The following is a 15,928-nucleotide window of genomic DNA, read 5'->3' as shown; positions in this document are numbered from 1 at the left end:
AGTTTTGACAACAAATTCAAACTAAGGTAACTGATGACATCATCAAGCTGTTGCCATGGAAAATGGTGCTTAATGTTAGCTTAATGGCTGTTTAAATGTACTCTTATTATGCCTAATGCTCTAAATATAGCTTTTTTATATTTGTATATTGTAAGTCTGTCTGGCATAACTTGAAATGTCATTGGTGTTCCTGTGGCTTCTTGTGGTGGAGCATTGCATTAGCAGTGCAAAGGTCATTCATAGGCTCAATACCCATTGAATACAGATATATGATACAAATGTATGAATGCACTGTAACTTGCTTTTAGATAAAAGGTCCTGCCAAATTTGTAAATGTATATGTAGTGATTGATAAACATCAGTGTTAATATTTTTGGATCATGGGGTAGAAATGAAACCACCAACTGTGGAACAGACATAATTTAACACAATACATATTAAAATGCTTTTTTACTTTATTTAAGTAAAGTAAGCTTCATTCCTGTCCTATAAGTGTTTTTATGCATCTCAATTGCTAAATCTTTGTGTTAGCAGCCCAAAGGTCAAGGATTTGATCATATAGGGACCCAAACTCACACGCACACATCTTGTGCTGTAAGTCACTTAAATGCCACATGTCTACAGTTCTATTGGTATTGGGGCATGTGGTGGGAATGAGTCACCCACCCACCTACTGTGCCCACCTAGCCGAGCCAAAATTTTTATATTTGACACAATGCATAATAAAATGCTCAAAATCTGAAATCTGAGGGTGCAAAAAACCCCCACAAAGATATCGCCTTTAAATTATATTAACAACACATGCAATGGTATTATAAATTTCGTGGTATAGCGGTTTAAAAAATGGTATCATGTTATTTATGAATATTTTAATGGATTTGCAATGTAAGCATCACAACAAGATATGTGAATACATGAATGTAAAATACATAAAAACAATACTTTATATTTCATCATTGTCCATACAGTACTTAAAATGCAACTTTCTCAAAACATGTAACAGGTTCCTACTCCATCTCTCTACCCAGCTAAGGGTTGCCAATCACTGCTTTAGAGTCAAAATAAGGAACAAGGAAAGTTTCCTAATTACATTTTAGAGTTTTAGGAAGTAACAGATCTGTCAGTTCAATTCTGTAAAAAAGAAAGAAAGACAGTAATGACAGCATTTTAAAACTATCAACCAGTTAATTTAAAGGAAGCAGTGCACATTAAAGAGAATAAACCTAAAATGGGCTAAACTTACTACTTAGTTCTTTTGCAATATTAAACATCACATATTTAATAAATTAGTGAACAAAATGTCTTAAAAAAATCTAATATAATATAAGAGATTGGCGTATGCTGCTAAATCATGCTATTAAGCTGTCAATGCCAGATAGCAATGTTGTCAGTGTTCGGTGTGGTAAAGAAATCTATAAATTATAAATCAAAAATAATTTACTGTTTATCAAACACATTCTTTATGTCATGTTTGTGCCTAAATGAAAAAGACTCAACTAGAGCCAAGAATCTCATAATCATCAACAGTGTTAAAGCTTTTGTACACAAACAAGAATTTGCCAGCTTCAGTAAGCAGATTATCATTCATTTACAGCAGATTTATTCCAATTAACATTTTCCAAAGCAGCTATCATAACAAAGCAAACAGATTTACCAGCACATTTTCAAGAGTTTTGTGCACAAAAAGCACATACTAAATCAAAATATGAGTCTGCGGAGAGGGTCAGGTGACCTGATGACATCATCTATAGGCAAAAGTCAGAGTTCAGAAGCTCATGTGGAGATCACGATCCTGCACGCTGGTAAGAAAAGACTTCCCAAAAACAAAGGAGTGAAGGCCTGCCCGCAGCTTCTCCGCCATCGCCATGATGATGTTCAAGTCTCCCTCCACCATCAGGTCCAAATCAGTTTTTAGATTGCGTAGAGATTTAAAGGGTTTCTTCCCCTTCTGCCTGTAATAAATAATAACACTGTGATCAGCAGATAGTCAGCTTAGTACAACACAATGGGCCTAGATAAGCACAAACCTAATCATATATGAGATGTTACTGTTAATCCTGACACCTTGTGTTCAGATGTATTGCTTCTTAAAAATCCTCATACTAGCTGGAGTTTAACCCCTTCAGACATTTTCAGGTGTTTTATCAGTGTGCCTTATTTTGATTGGTTGATCAGCATTTTTATTGGTTTGAACCACAAAACATGTGACGTCCATTCCAGTGGACGCAGGGTCTGAAGGGGTTAATATCTCCATTTTAATATTCAACAATTTTATTTTCTCGGTTCTAAACCATCTTAGATCACTTCTCAGATCATAAAATATCACATTTTTACAATTTACATTAGATGGAATGCTTACTAAGTAGTGTCATACAGTAATACTGTATATCTGTATGATGTTTATATGGTATGTACAGAACAGACTGGGTTCATATATAAAGTATTGCATGTTCATGGAATTGTACTGTAAGTAAAGTGTGTGGGTGTCTAGTAAATATATGTATTGCAGTAGATAACAAGCTCAAAATTGCTGCACATACGTCTCATCTTCAATGTATCTGAGAAGTGTCAGGGCCTTCCTGTGTAGCAGAAGAAGGAAGTGGGACAAGTACACACTCCTCAGAGACAGACCTGGTTTCAATAGAAACACCTAGGCAAAGATACACAAGCACACACACACGTCTTTTATCAAGGCCACGGCAAGGAAGGTTATTATAAAGCTCCTGAGAATTTTCAAAGGGAGTAGTGCAACCTTACCTCATCTATGAAGGACTTCACAAGAGTGTCTTTATGCATCACGTCCTGAAACACATTCCTAAAAAAATCCCAAAGAGACATTCATCTCACCTCTTTACCAATGATCACAATCAACGTTTTAAGTCTAAAATAAATTACATTGAAATGCCTACATGACATATGATATATTTTTGTACATTGAGTCAGTGATATGCCCAAATGAAATGTGAAACGTTCCCGTTTCACCTCTCTCACAGTCTGTGAACTTTTTAATGGAAAAATTCTCAGGCAAACTGTCACTGACATCCTTTGAAAATCAATGATGCAGCTCTATGTTGGGCACAGCACTGAACCATGACATACCAGAGAGCGAAGAAGAGTTTTCACAATTTCAAGGTCAAACATCTACACACACAAGAAAATCTTAAAGCAAATGTATTGATTCAAAGTACTTTAACAGTTCCTAAGCAAGGTATTATCTATATCACAAATCTGATGGGTTGATTACACCATAATGTGGTAAAGTTTTTATGAAAGAATCCCTACGCTGTACAATTCACTGTTGTCCCAAGCAACCAAATTTCTACATATTGCACCTGTGCTAGTTTCATGTTTCTCATATCACCCTGTGGTCTCATTCTTCTCACATAACAATGCAATTTCCTGTTTATCCCCATGTTGTCTTTTTTATAGAAATAAGTTACTAAGGCCATAAAATGAAGTAATAAAGTAATTTACCATAGTTAAGCAAGTTTGAGGCACTGTGCATTGTGTCACTTAAACCCTAGTAAAATAATCACAAAAAGTTATTACTTTAATAAACACCTCAAGTATACAAGACCCCTCAGCTGGTGTATTGGGGCTAATTTTGCATTAATCACCGGCTAATTATTCATTATGTCTTGCATGCTGTCTGCTAGGGGTCTTCTCAGGTCCACAGAAATGTATCCGACCCAAAATGACCTAATTCACATTTTACCCAAACCCAGCAAGCATACATATTTTTTTGAAAAGAAAGACCCGAGACAAACCCAACAAAATTAGACTCGAGCCCGACCTGACCAAGTGATACTTTTTTTGAACCGACTGGATCCGGATGTACTATAAACGGCACCGATATGTGTGCAGTCTGCAGCCCCAAATGCACCATTCAGTCAGAAAGAAACCCTGGTGGCCTCACAACCAATTTGGCCCGCTGCTCCATTTGTTATCTGACAACGACACCAAGGTAACCACTTACAGCAGTGGTCTCCAACATGGTGCCCGCACGGAGTCTGTGAGTCGCTGCCAAAGCACAGTCTATTAATAGCCTCAATTTTAATATTTATTTATTAATTTTTTATAAATTTATGTATGTTAACATTTATAAAATGATGATGATGAACATTAAATAAACTCAACAAAGAAGTTTTGAATAGACTATATTAAAAAGTAGCCCTCCCGATTATTTTATCCATGGTGGTAGCACTTGCTCACAAAAAGGTTGGAGACCCCTGGCTTACTGTGTGTATTCAAAATTGATCTGGTCTGGCACAACGAAAAAAATTTACCTACCGCCAGCCACACGATGTTGCAAGCTCTCTTTGCAAACAAAGGGGAGGTTGGAAAAGGACCCGATGCACACACGTGAGATAGTTTGAGTGCTCTCGGGTCCGTTTGGCAAAACATTCATTTTATATTAACCGATGCCGCTAATATTATACCCAACCTGTGTCCGAAACAAACATTAAAAACGTTTAGACCCAAACACGCTCTGTCTTGGGTCGGACCTCAAGTTTTCAGATCTAAGTGGACCCGTGAAGACCTCTACTGCCTACAGCAACTCTCTATCTAAGACAAAAGACCATTACAGTTTGATATCCTGACAATAATAAACTACTCATTTGTCTTAAAGGGATAGTTCACCCAAAAATGAAAAATCTGTCATCATTTAGTCATCCTCATGTTGTTCTTAACCTGTATGATTTTCTTTTTTCGGATGAACACAAAAGAAGATATTTGGAGAAATTATGGTAAACACACAGCAGATAGTGACCATTTACTTCCATAGTAGGAATAAAAAAATATGATGGAATTTAATGGGTACTGTCAACTGTGTGCTAACAAACATTTGTTTAAATATTTTCTTCATCATTTATCACAATACTTCCAAATTATTTTTTCCTACTATGGAAGTCAATGGACACTATATGCTGTGTGTTTACCATAATTTCTCAGAAAATCTCCTTTTGTGTTCATCAGAAAAAAGAAATTCATACCGGTTTAGAACAACATGAGGATGAGTAAATAATGACTTTCTTTTTTTGTGTGAACTATCCCTTTAACTAAAAAGGGTTTGGGGGAGATTTAGGGGTCAAAGGTCATACAGGTCTGGGGTGTAGGTGTCCTGGGCGTTGATGAGGTTGTCTGGACTGATGTCATTCTCACTGGCAGCCCTCCAGAGGGCACTGAGCTCAGCACGCATGTAGCGCCGTTGATGGTACATGTGCTCGTGGCAGGGGGGCATCTGCTTCACCGTGTTAATGTCCACATCAATGTGGGTGGTTGGATAGGGAGAGTACAGCACCTGCCGGTAGGGCAACACAAAACTCCCTGTGGAGTCCTGGGAAAGAGAACACATTTCTAAAGTGGAGGTAGGAATATCAAAACGTGCACAAGATTGACCAATCAAACCAGTGGGAAACTCCCTATATAACACTATTTGCCAAGTTTTGGAAGAGCCATGCCAACATCAAAGATGCCGAAAGCAAATTTCCAGTAACTGAGTTTTTTCAATAGATGATTTTGTGAATGGTCTAATTTTCGGTGCCTTATTTCTTCAACTATGTTGTGTCCAACCGAGCTCATTGTTCACTAATGTGAAGCTAATGACTCACCCTATGAGACAGTGAAAATTAATTACGACTGTGTGTACAAGCAATGCAGGTGTATTCACTTATGTTTATCCGCTGGCAGAACAAAATAAGAGCTCTGTCAGGTCATACACTACATGAGGTATCATAAAACAGATGCCTAACTCTATGCAGGAGCTTATCATGCAAAACTAGAAAATTAGAGACCTTATGGACCATAAAGAGTTTTATTACTATGTGCAAAATTCTGTACAAATGGAAAGTAGTTTAAATCTAATATGTTTTAGATACCTTGAGGAGACCCTGAACAAACAGGCCAGTGTCATATTTGAACAAACCGTCCGAGTGACACAATCGAGAGCACTTTCTCTCCGCAGGGGTGAGGAACAGACACAGCGTGAGCACAATCTAGCAAAGGAAACATCATAATTTAGTGTACGTGTGGGACTTAGGTGTGGATGTTAAGAATGCAGGTGTTTACAGTACCTTATTGACTTTCTCAGGATTGCTACCAACCACCACAGAACAGCCACAGGTCTGAAGATGAGAGCTGATAGCCCTAAAGAGGAAAATATCACAACATCACCGTATTAAACCATATAATAGACAGATGATATGAATATAATTCAGATCATTGGCTTCTCAGGTATGCTTTATGTCTCACTTGTGCAAAAAGTCTTCATGACAGCTGTCTCCAATATCATCGTCATTGAGCACAGTGCCCTTTATCTGTAACAAGAAAAACTTGCCTTTATGTGGGTCAGTGAAAAATAGACAGTGTGAGAGAGATACTATACTTTTTACATTTTCTAGACAAAAAAAATAAAATTTGGGGAAGGATTGTTATCTATAGCAGTGGTTCCCAAACTTTTTCAGCGTGTGGCCCCCTTTGTGTATGGTGCATTCCTTTGCGGTTCTGAAACTCAACATTTAAAAAAAAAAAACATTAAATTATACAAAAAAGTAGTGCTTTTGGTTAGTAGCCTTATTTTTTTTAGGTTTCATTACACAGAATTCATGATAAATTAATGTATTTCATAAAGTGTCATTAAACTGGGGCCCCCCTGGCACCATCTCCGCGGCCCCCAGTTTGAAAACCACTGATCTATAGGATAGTAAGATAATACCTTAAATAAATTTTTGAATTGCATATGAGAAATTAACCACTACTTTCCTTACTAAATATATCAGTAATATTTTATTCTATTTGTATATTATTTATTAAATTTAAAGATAAATTATATGTGAAACAAACGCTAATAAAATCCAAAAATAATTAAACTGTGGCACAGTGGTTACCGCATTTAATCTGTTAAAATGCCCACATGATGCATCAATCATGCAGGTGGTTTTGGGTCGAACTCTTGTTTATCCCATTCCTCCTTTATCTATCCTGTATAATTTCCTAATCTATATTTTAATCTGTGATAGTGAATAAAAATGACCAACCAACAAGTCAACCAAAAACTAGACCGATATATTGCAGTGGCCGACATATCAGCCAGTATTTTGAATTGTTTTTATTCGACATTGACTAATCTTTTAAATCAGCCAATAAAACCTTTAGTTTCTTAACTGTTCACTTTTTAAAGTGGCGTTCTGATGTGCAGTTAAGTCCTATTGAAACAGAACCGTGATGTGTCAAATCCACAGCATGTCTTGTACATTTATTTCAAAGACTTAAAGGTGCCAAATGATATCTACTAGTGATGCGCAGGTCGTCTCGTAACCCACCGGTCGGGGCGGGTAAAGAAATTGTAACTTTAATGCGGGGCGTGTCATTAAAAACAAAATAAAAAAACATGTATGTTGCGTCTAATTCCCTGTAGCATATATATTAAATATTTGGGATTGTATTAGTGATCGACCTATGTATATCGGCTGGCCAATACATCGGGCCGATTTTAGCAGGTTTTAGGTGTATCAGCATCGGCCGATACGCGGCTTGTGTTCGCCGATAATTTTTCCCTGCCATTAATTACAGACAGGCGTCCACAGGCAGCTCTGTGTTGCTTGAGACTGCCTGCAGCCCGTGCATTGCCCCTCCCCCCACTAACAGATCTGAGCGCTCCAAGCGGGTGTGCCTCATAAGCCTTGAAAAATGAAGCCTCTGGCTCTTTGATCGCCCCCCGGTGGCTGGCTGCAGTACAAGTCATAAACCCCGCCCTCTCCATTGAAACTAATGGGACTCTGCTCTAAATAAAAAAATTATTTACACTTTCAATAAAAGTTTCCGAAAGATGGTTTTGGTCCTTTCAAGTAGTTGTTATCACGCTGATATATATTCAAGTGTTCATTATTGTGCTAAGTTTAATTTTAGCTAGTAATTTAATGCTATAGAAACGGGGCGTGTCATTATGATTGGCGTGGATGAATTGGTCGCGCCAGCGTTTGGGCGGAAGTTTGATACCGCGGCTCCGCCTCTGGCTCCACGGACGATTCCTTCTGCGCATGCCTTGGCTCCAAACTGACGTTTTTACGTAACATGGCGGCGACCGTGGTCGGACATTTTTGGCTTCAATTCATTACAATGGTGGGAGGAGACATTGCGTCGTCCATCTTTTTTTTACAGTCTATGGCTCCAAGCCTGCTCTGGTAAGTTTTAAACTTCAAAGCATATTTTAACTGTTTGACTGACATATTGCCATATACTTTGAAAGTGTAAACACTCTATATGTGTGTGCAACCATAGCTAAGAAAGTTTGGTGGTCCAAATGGAAAACGCGAATGCCTATAGAACTGCTTACCATCGTATTTAGGGAGCTTCAAATAGCTTTTAGGCTAACCGTAAGCATACGGCAGCTGTTACGAACACTGGTGATAGGATTAAATAATGCTGACATTGTTAGAACTTCAGCCTAAATGCTAGCATATAGCATTAAGCATATAGCATTAACTAGCATATAGCGCTAGCTCAACAGTCACAACTTTGTTTTTAGCATTGTAACAACATTGTACTTAATTTAAAGGGGACAGAGAATGAAAAACCATTTTTACCTTGTCTTTGTTAAATATTGGTAGTCTACCCGCATTCACGAACATACAAAAAGTGCTAGACATGCTAAACATCTCACATAGAAATTCCTCTTTTAGAAATGTCAGCCAGAAAACGGCCCAATCTGAAAAACTGATGCTTATGACATCACAGGCATCTAACTGCCCCTCCACTTTAAAATAATTGGCTACATTTTTTGAGTGGCAGCAAAGTCAGCCAATCAGTAATGAGATTGCAAGTTAAGCCAGTAGGGGGAGCCAAATAGGTGCAAAACCACTTGTTTAAAATCCCCCACCCTAATAGAGCTATCTGAGAGAGGTTTTTAGGAAGCTTCTGAGGCATTACAGACCCAAACAAAAATTTCACAGAACAAGAATAAATACCACGTTCAATCATTCTATGTCACCTATAATGTGTAAATTCATATGGGGCGTACATCTTGACTGTAATGTCACAGTGGATGTTATGTTAAGATTGGTCTGTTTTCCAGCAGCCTTTTGCATGTGCATGGGTTTTATAAGAAAGAGGAAACAATAGTGTTTGAGGCTCACGTTATGTCATTACCATGTACAGGACTCTTTTTATTCATCAATGCCTAGGTAAATACAGTTTTACATTTAAGGGTACCTTTAAAAAAGTATATTTATAAATCTTATGCATAATAAATGTTTATTCAGTTTCACAAGTTTTCTCTTTGTCTCTCATTTACTGTTACATTACATTTGTGTTATATCAGCCTTATATCGCCCAATGGGATATCGGTCGACCACTACCAAAACCCAAAATACTTACATCCACCTCCTCAGGTACGCTGTGTTTCTTCATAGACGTGAGAAGTTCCATTATAGGAACAATCTCAGATGACAACACAGAGATAATGCTGTGACCCTATAAGCAAAACAAACCACAGGAAGACTTTACAACAACGAAAAAGCACAGTACAGTTGTATTATGATGAAAAGATTCACAACAAAGAGCAAAACCTTCTGCATGCAGATGCGTCCCTTGCGGATGATGTGTTTGAGTCTTTCCACACACACGCTGTGTAGAGGCAGGTAGAAGCTCAGCTCTGACTGCGGCAAAATGATTGACAGAGCGCAAGTGTTCTTATCCCCTTTGAGTTCCCCATCAAAGATCAGCGACACAATGATGACTCCCTTTTCTGCCAGAACGAAGAACTTGACATCCACCGCACCACTCTCAGCGCTCCGCAAAATCTCGCCATTAAGCGTGTGATTGGCCAGAAATGTCACCTCTCCGTCACTAAGCAGCGACAACCCCTGACCTCTGGGGGCCCAGATGTGCCGCACACGGGGTCCCAGGATGTTGTCCCAGTAGGCAAACGTCGCAGCCAGCATGGGACACCAGTCATCAACCAGCACTTCAGTCTTAGCCACAGCTGGAGATTGTGGAGGGCAGCCTGCAGACATTGTGCCCACAAACAACTGTACAGTCACAGTAACTTACTGTCAGTTACACAATGCAGATCTTAGTGGTGGCGAGCAGATTGCGACATCCCTCTTGGTCTTGCACTGGACACGTGCAATAAGTTTGTGAAAAATAGGAACAAAAAGGAGAAGTGGGACATGTAAGCCAACATACACAGACTAAAGTTGATTTTCAATATATTATTTCGTCAAAAGGTAATCGGTTCAATCTAATACTGAATATTTCGGACAATTATAGAGGCCAATGGATAAAATACAGTTGATAACTATGTTTAAAGGATTTACAACGTTCAAATGACTCGGCTACACAGCTGTTCATAGACACATATTATTTATGTAGCTGTCATACGGTAAAGCTGCATACAACTGCGCTAATGTCAATCATTAGGCATCGATTTACTTCTACTAAAAATGCCTAAAAACGTACTGAACGTGCCGCTATTGCCAATGTGTGACATATTGTTAGTATTACCTGTTTTACCTCAAAACAACACAACGACGGTCCCTTTTCCTGGCTATCTTCTGTGCTGTCACGACACGCATGCGCAGAAGCGCGCTGCTGACGCTCAGGGCTGAACAACGCACTCTGGCGGAGGAAACACGGGGATGCGTTTCAAATACGTTATGCTTTGTGCTTTTATTTAACCATCACTTTTGAATTTTAACAATATTAAGGAAAGATGTGTTTGACTTCATGTGGCGCTGCGCAGACATCAAAGTACCCCGAGAGTGATTCGAAACCAATGCATTCGAATCGCTCTCGCGGTACTTTGATGTGCTACTGATCAATCTGGGCAAAACACACATACCTGTAAGGATATCTCTATTAGAGGTAATAATGCTATTTGATTTTATTATGTAAATATTTGTGATTATTTACCATATTTTTTTATTAGAACTGAGTATGCTATTAACGTTATAAAGTTATACGTTTTGAAATTTTAAACTTCCAAAAATCACTATACAGGCTTTGTCATCTATCAGCTGCAGATTGATACATCATCCTTCAGTCTCTTACACACCCTCCAGCTTTACAGAACTTCCATTGATCTCAGTTTTGTGGTTAAATACGTCACTTGACCCCAGCCACCTCGAACTACTGTTGATGGACGATATATATTGTGCACTCATTTTTCCATTACAATGCCACAAACCTTGTTGACTTATTGTAATGGCAGAGAGACTGCGAGAAGGAGAGAAAGGCATCTCAAGTTGTCATGGCAACAATAGTGTGAAGCTGCGTAGAGACACTTTTAGGTAGCGCCTAGCAACCGTATCTGTGCATCCAAAGGCCAGGTTACAAGACAGCATAGGAATGAAATCAATTGTGCTGGCATTGGTACGGGTGTTGCCTTCTGCTTCATTTCCTTGACTACCTTATGTGTTAGAAAAACATCAACAGATTTTTTTTTAGTTTTAGGGCGATGACAGTCGAATCATGAGTGTGATCGGATGGATCCATGTGTGTGCCCCTATACATAAACCTCATGGTTTCCTCACTGATGTGTTGATTAGCAGTTGTAATTTCTGCTTCCTACCGTCATTACGTCTACATGAGTGATTTTTTCCCACCCATCCTATGATGTGGAAGAGTGGAGATGCCTGTCTGCGGCATCCCCAACTCCACACAGAAAAGTGTAATGGATTATTTTACCTAGATTATTTTTAATGGCATGGGTCTGATGGCCTGGTTATGTTAATAATATGGATATATAACCAACGTGACCATCATGTTAACGTGCCCAATCTGAAATGGAGCATGATTTCACTGCCAAAAATTAAGTCTGGAACATTGGAACAGAAGGACAAACCTGGCAAACAGCTTCACATAGATGTTCCTCAGGGGACGGTTTGTTTAGTGTGTTGGTGAAACTGAAGCCACTTGAGATATAAAAGAAGCTCAAAGATTTATGACTAGCGTTCAGCTGGTGACATGTTGTTGCCCTCATCAAAGCCCTTTTGTTTCTTCTTTTGCTTATTTGGCAGGCAGATATAGGCACCGCTGACAAGCGCTCTCTCTGAAGATTCCCTCTCTTCTAAGGATATGTGGAGAGGTGAGCTACACCTGGCTAATCAATAGCCAACATCCATTTTCCATTGACATTAATTCACAGGGTAAAGACTTTAAGGTGTTTGGGGCGAAATGTTTTCCTCTGAGTCAGATATATGAGGACTCTCTAGAAATATTGATTACTTGTCATTTAGCAGATGCTTTTTATCTGAAGTGATTTACTGTAGACTAACTGCTGGAACAACCTCCCTGGAGCAAAATGTTATATCTGGGAACACGCCGAGGAAGGAGAACTATGAATGATCTATACAATCTGCAGTCAATTTCTACTGTACAGTTCTTAGCTTTTGTGCATCTGTCTATAGAATTATTATTTATATAATTTTATCATGATTCAAATTAACTCATTAGACTGAATAATTATAGGATAAGGTAACAAAAAAACGAAGTTATACCATATTGGTCAAAACACATGGTTCAAAATCAAATACCCACCTTTCCGCTGAAATGAATATTAAAATGTTAAAGCAGTATTACATCATGGGGCCGGTTGCATAAACATGGCCATAATCTTAACTGCGTCTAAGAACTAGTCTGACTTAATTAAGTCAGTGAAGAAAGACTGTTGCATAAAATACTCTTTGCTTTATAAAGACAGTTCAAAGCTTGGTGCACATTATGCAGGGTTCCCACGGGTCCTTGAAATCCTTGAAAGTTTGTAAATCTGGGGGAAAAATTCAAGGCCCTGGGAAGTTTTTAAAAATATACATACATAGATACAGGTCATAAAAGTGCTAGAATCTATTTTATGCAAGAAGTTTTCTGGAAAAAAATCCATATTATTCCCTGTGTCGTGTAGGATAATATCATAAAAATCATAGATTTTTTTAAGCACACGTGCTAAACTGTTCGCTTTAAATGCTTATCTTCTGTATACGAATATTGATTCATACCAAAATGCGTTTTGCATAGTTGTGTTTGACATATGAAAACGTCTCGGGTTACGTATGTAACTGTTGTTCCCTGAGAGGGAACGAGGCGCTGTGTTTCCCTTGCCATACTTCCTGCGTCCCTGTAACGCCATCTTTGGCAATATTTCAGATAGCGATATACTTCCTGGCTCCCGCGTCACCCTGTCTTTGTTGTTAAGCTTCACCATTGGTTGAATTTGATATACACATTCAGACACACTTACCCCTGGAGGCATCCCCAAAGTGTCACCGCAGTGCCCTCGAAAGGGAACTGTAACAATGTATCTTTAAAGGTAACACAATGTAACCCTGCTCTCACTGTCCCCACATTTAGTCCTTAAATTTGAGGGTATTGGACCTGGAAAGTCCTTGAAAGGTCCTTGAATTTGAAGTTAACTGTGTGGGAACCCTGATTATGTGATTTTAGCTATGATTTATCTGAGACAAATTTTGAAAATCCTAAAAGATTCCTGAAATCCTACACTGTAAAATATTCCTTGTTGCACTTAAATTTTTAAGTTTCATCAACTTGAATTTACAATTAATTTCAACTTTCTTGACTAGTAAGGAGTTGCTATAAATAAAATAAATTTAAAAAGTTGAAATTAATTGTAATTTCAAGTTGATTAAACTTGCCACAATGTAGTGAGGAATTGCTATACATTATAAAAAATAAAGTTGAATTAGCTTAAGTTATTTTAACTTTATTTTTTATATCATTTATCATTTTATCACCACTTTTCAATGGTCAAGAAAGTTGAAATTAATTGTAATTTCCAATTTATCAAACTTAAAGATTTAGGTATGCTAATATTTGCACTCTTTGTTCGCTAGTTTGACATGTTCACAGACAGCTGATTAATGATTGTTGTGATCAATTTTTTCCTCTGACAACAACATTCTGTCAGTGTCGGAAATTTTAAGGCACAATCTTGCAGTGTGACTTTTCCTATGACAATACAAACGCTGCATGAGTCTTCCTGCGTGTGTCTGTCTTTACCGTTGTGCGGTCTGACATAATGACAACTGAACTCCCACAGTGAGACAGCATGTATAGGTGGTATAATACTCATACAGTCTATTTTAAATCACACAGTGTGCACCCAGTTTAAAAATCACTTTGTGGAAAAAGTAAAAGACTAAACAACTTAAATAAAATTGACAGTAATCGCTCAAAACTATTTTTCTTTGCTAAAAATATAGAAATACAAGCAGCCAATTCTATTTAATTAAATTAACAAATGTAGTCATAACAATGCAAGTATTTGGACTACGAAAACTGAGTGTTAATCAGTCTTAAAAAGATTGTTGCCTATTTATAAAAATATTGCTATAGCTCAATTAAAAGTCAGGCACTTTTGAAACTATAGCAGCTGACAGTTTATTAGTTTCTATGGCAACATAGATCATAATGAAAAGTTAGCCAGGGGGTGATCAGTCTAACATTTTTGTAAATTAGATTTTATGCAACAGACTTAAAAAATAAAAACCAGAAACATTTAGGCAACTACTTGTAATAAAACAGATTTATGCAACCGGTCCCTGCTGGGCCATTATTACTTTAGAGGAGCTAAAAAATAATATTATCACCCATTTTTATTGCAGCTATATAACCGCTGTGAAAACAACTGTATGTCTGTTTGGAGAAAAATCACATTTAGGCATCCATGTTACCAACAAAACACAAATCACTTGATCACATTTGTATTTGACAATGATGTTAGAGAATTTGAAAATCAGAAGAATTGATATAAATTATTTCAATAAATAAACAAGTTTACCTTGTCATTATTACTGGTGTTATTCACTGTCCACCAATAGGCCTGTTGGTAAGTGTGTTTTGACCCATATATGAAAACTGTGGACCATATGGCAAATGTCAGGTATTATAAGTCACAGAATAGCTGTTTATGAAATGTTCATTCATTGAAAATATCCTCCTCTGGTAACAAAACCCAGTTAGACGGTTGCATCAGAAATAGGTTATGACAGAAATCACATCTTTTATATCTGTCCTGTGTAGGGATTTTTTCAATTAATTGGTTTACTCAGTGCACAACAATTACTGCTAATGACTAATTGATCCAGCACCGGACTGATTTGTTTAAGCGTTTAACAGGACACTTGGAGGGGAAGATTATCAATGAAGTTAATTAAATACACAAAACCTCATGTGCCTTCAGAATAAACAGAAAATGCACATTGTGTGGACCACCTTTGTGTCCTTTTTAAGCTTAAACCCTTTTGTACGAATAGCAGGAAGGAGTGTAAGAAAAAACAGAACATTCATTTTTGATTGAACCTTTTATCAGCTGGCACTCAAACTATTATCTCTGTCTACACAATGATCCACAATATTTTCTAGCAAAAGGCACTCAAATATGTCTGAAAAAATAAAAGTCAAGTGTCCTGCGTAATGTTTAGAGTTATATAATATTCTTTCTGGGATTAGTGATTAAGTTTAGACCTCTTAATATGTTTGTTTGTCTTTCTTTTCTTCTCTGCAGTCAGGACTTGAATCTAGACTAAGCATCAGTTCTTGCTGTAATGTTTCTGTGAAGAGAGCTCATTGACATAGAAAAGTGCCCCCTACTCCTATCTTCACCACAGCTCGTGCCGACAGACAATTGCAGGATAAGGCACTGAACACAGAACATCATGTACTCATAAGATGATGATGACGCACACTGACACACTCATACTACTTTTGTTTAAATTCGTGAGTCAGAATGGACATGATTACTTCAGGTATATTTAGATGCTGCTGATTGTGTAACACAAACTTACCTCATAAGGACCAACATCGCTTCAAGGTACTTTAAGTTGCTGGCAGTAGACTGGTTCAGACATTTCTTAAGGGACATTCTCCTGATGAAAACTCTGTCCTTGCACTTTTGTTTCAAGTAATCACTCCG

At 37.8% G+C, this 15,928-nt stretch overlaps 1 protein-coding gene across 2 annotated transcripts; it reads right to left on the bottom strand.

The window, feature by feature from the left end:
* Nucleotides 1–854: 854 nt before the first annotated feature.
* On the bottom strand, nt 855–10,636 carry c9orf72 (C9orf72-SMCR8 complex subunit). 2 transcript variants are annotated; one of them, XM_065297054.1, is made up of 10 exons: nt 10,513–10,636; nt 9,567–10,115; nt 9,376–9,471; nt 6,253–6,317; nt 6,075–6,147; nt 5,880–5,996; nt 5,103–5,338; nt 2,758–2,815; nt 2,541–2,650; nt 855–1,952 (listed from the first exon to the last, which is right to left on the bottom strand). In XM_065297054.1, exons 2-10 carry the CDS (start codon nt 10,011–10,013, stop codon nt 1,766–1,768), a joined length of 1,389 nt encoding a protein of 462 aa, XP_065153126.1. In that variant the 5' UTR covers nt 10,014–10,115; nt 10,513–10,636; the 3' UTR covers nt 855–1,765. The 2 variants fall into 2 exon arrangements, with proteins under 2 accessions (XP_065153126.1, XP_065153125.1); XM_065297053.1 differs by having other exon boundaries at nt 10,504–10,621.
* Between the last annotated feature and the right edge of the window lie 5,292 nt (nt 10,637–15,928).

This window comes from Paramisgurnus dabryanus, chromosome 20 (genome assembly GCF_030506205.2).
Source record: "Paramisgurnus dabryanus chromosome 20, PD_genome_1.1, whole genome shotgun sequence".
NCBI lineage: Eukaryota > Metazoa > Chordata > Actinopteri > Cypriniformes > Cobitidae > Paramisgurnus > Paramisgurnus dabryanus.
This window is presented reverse-complemented; position numbering and strand designations above follow the sequence as displayed.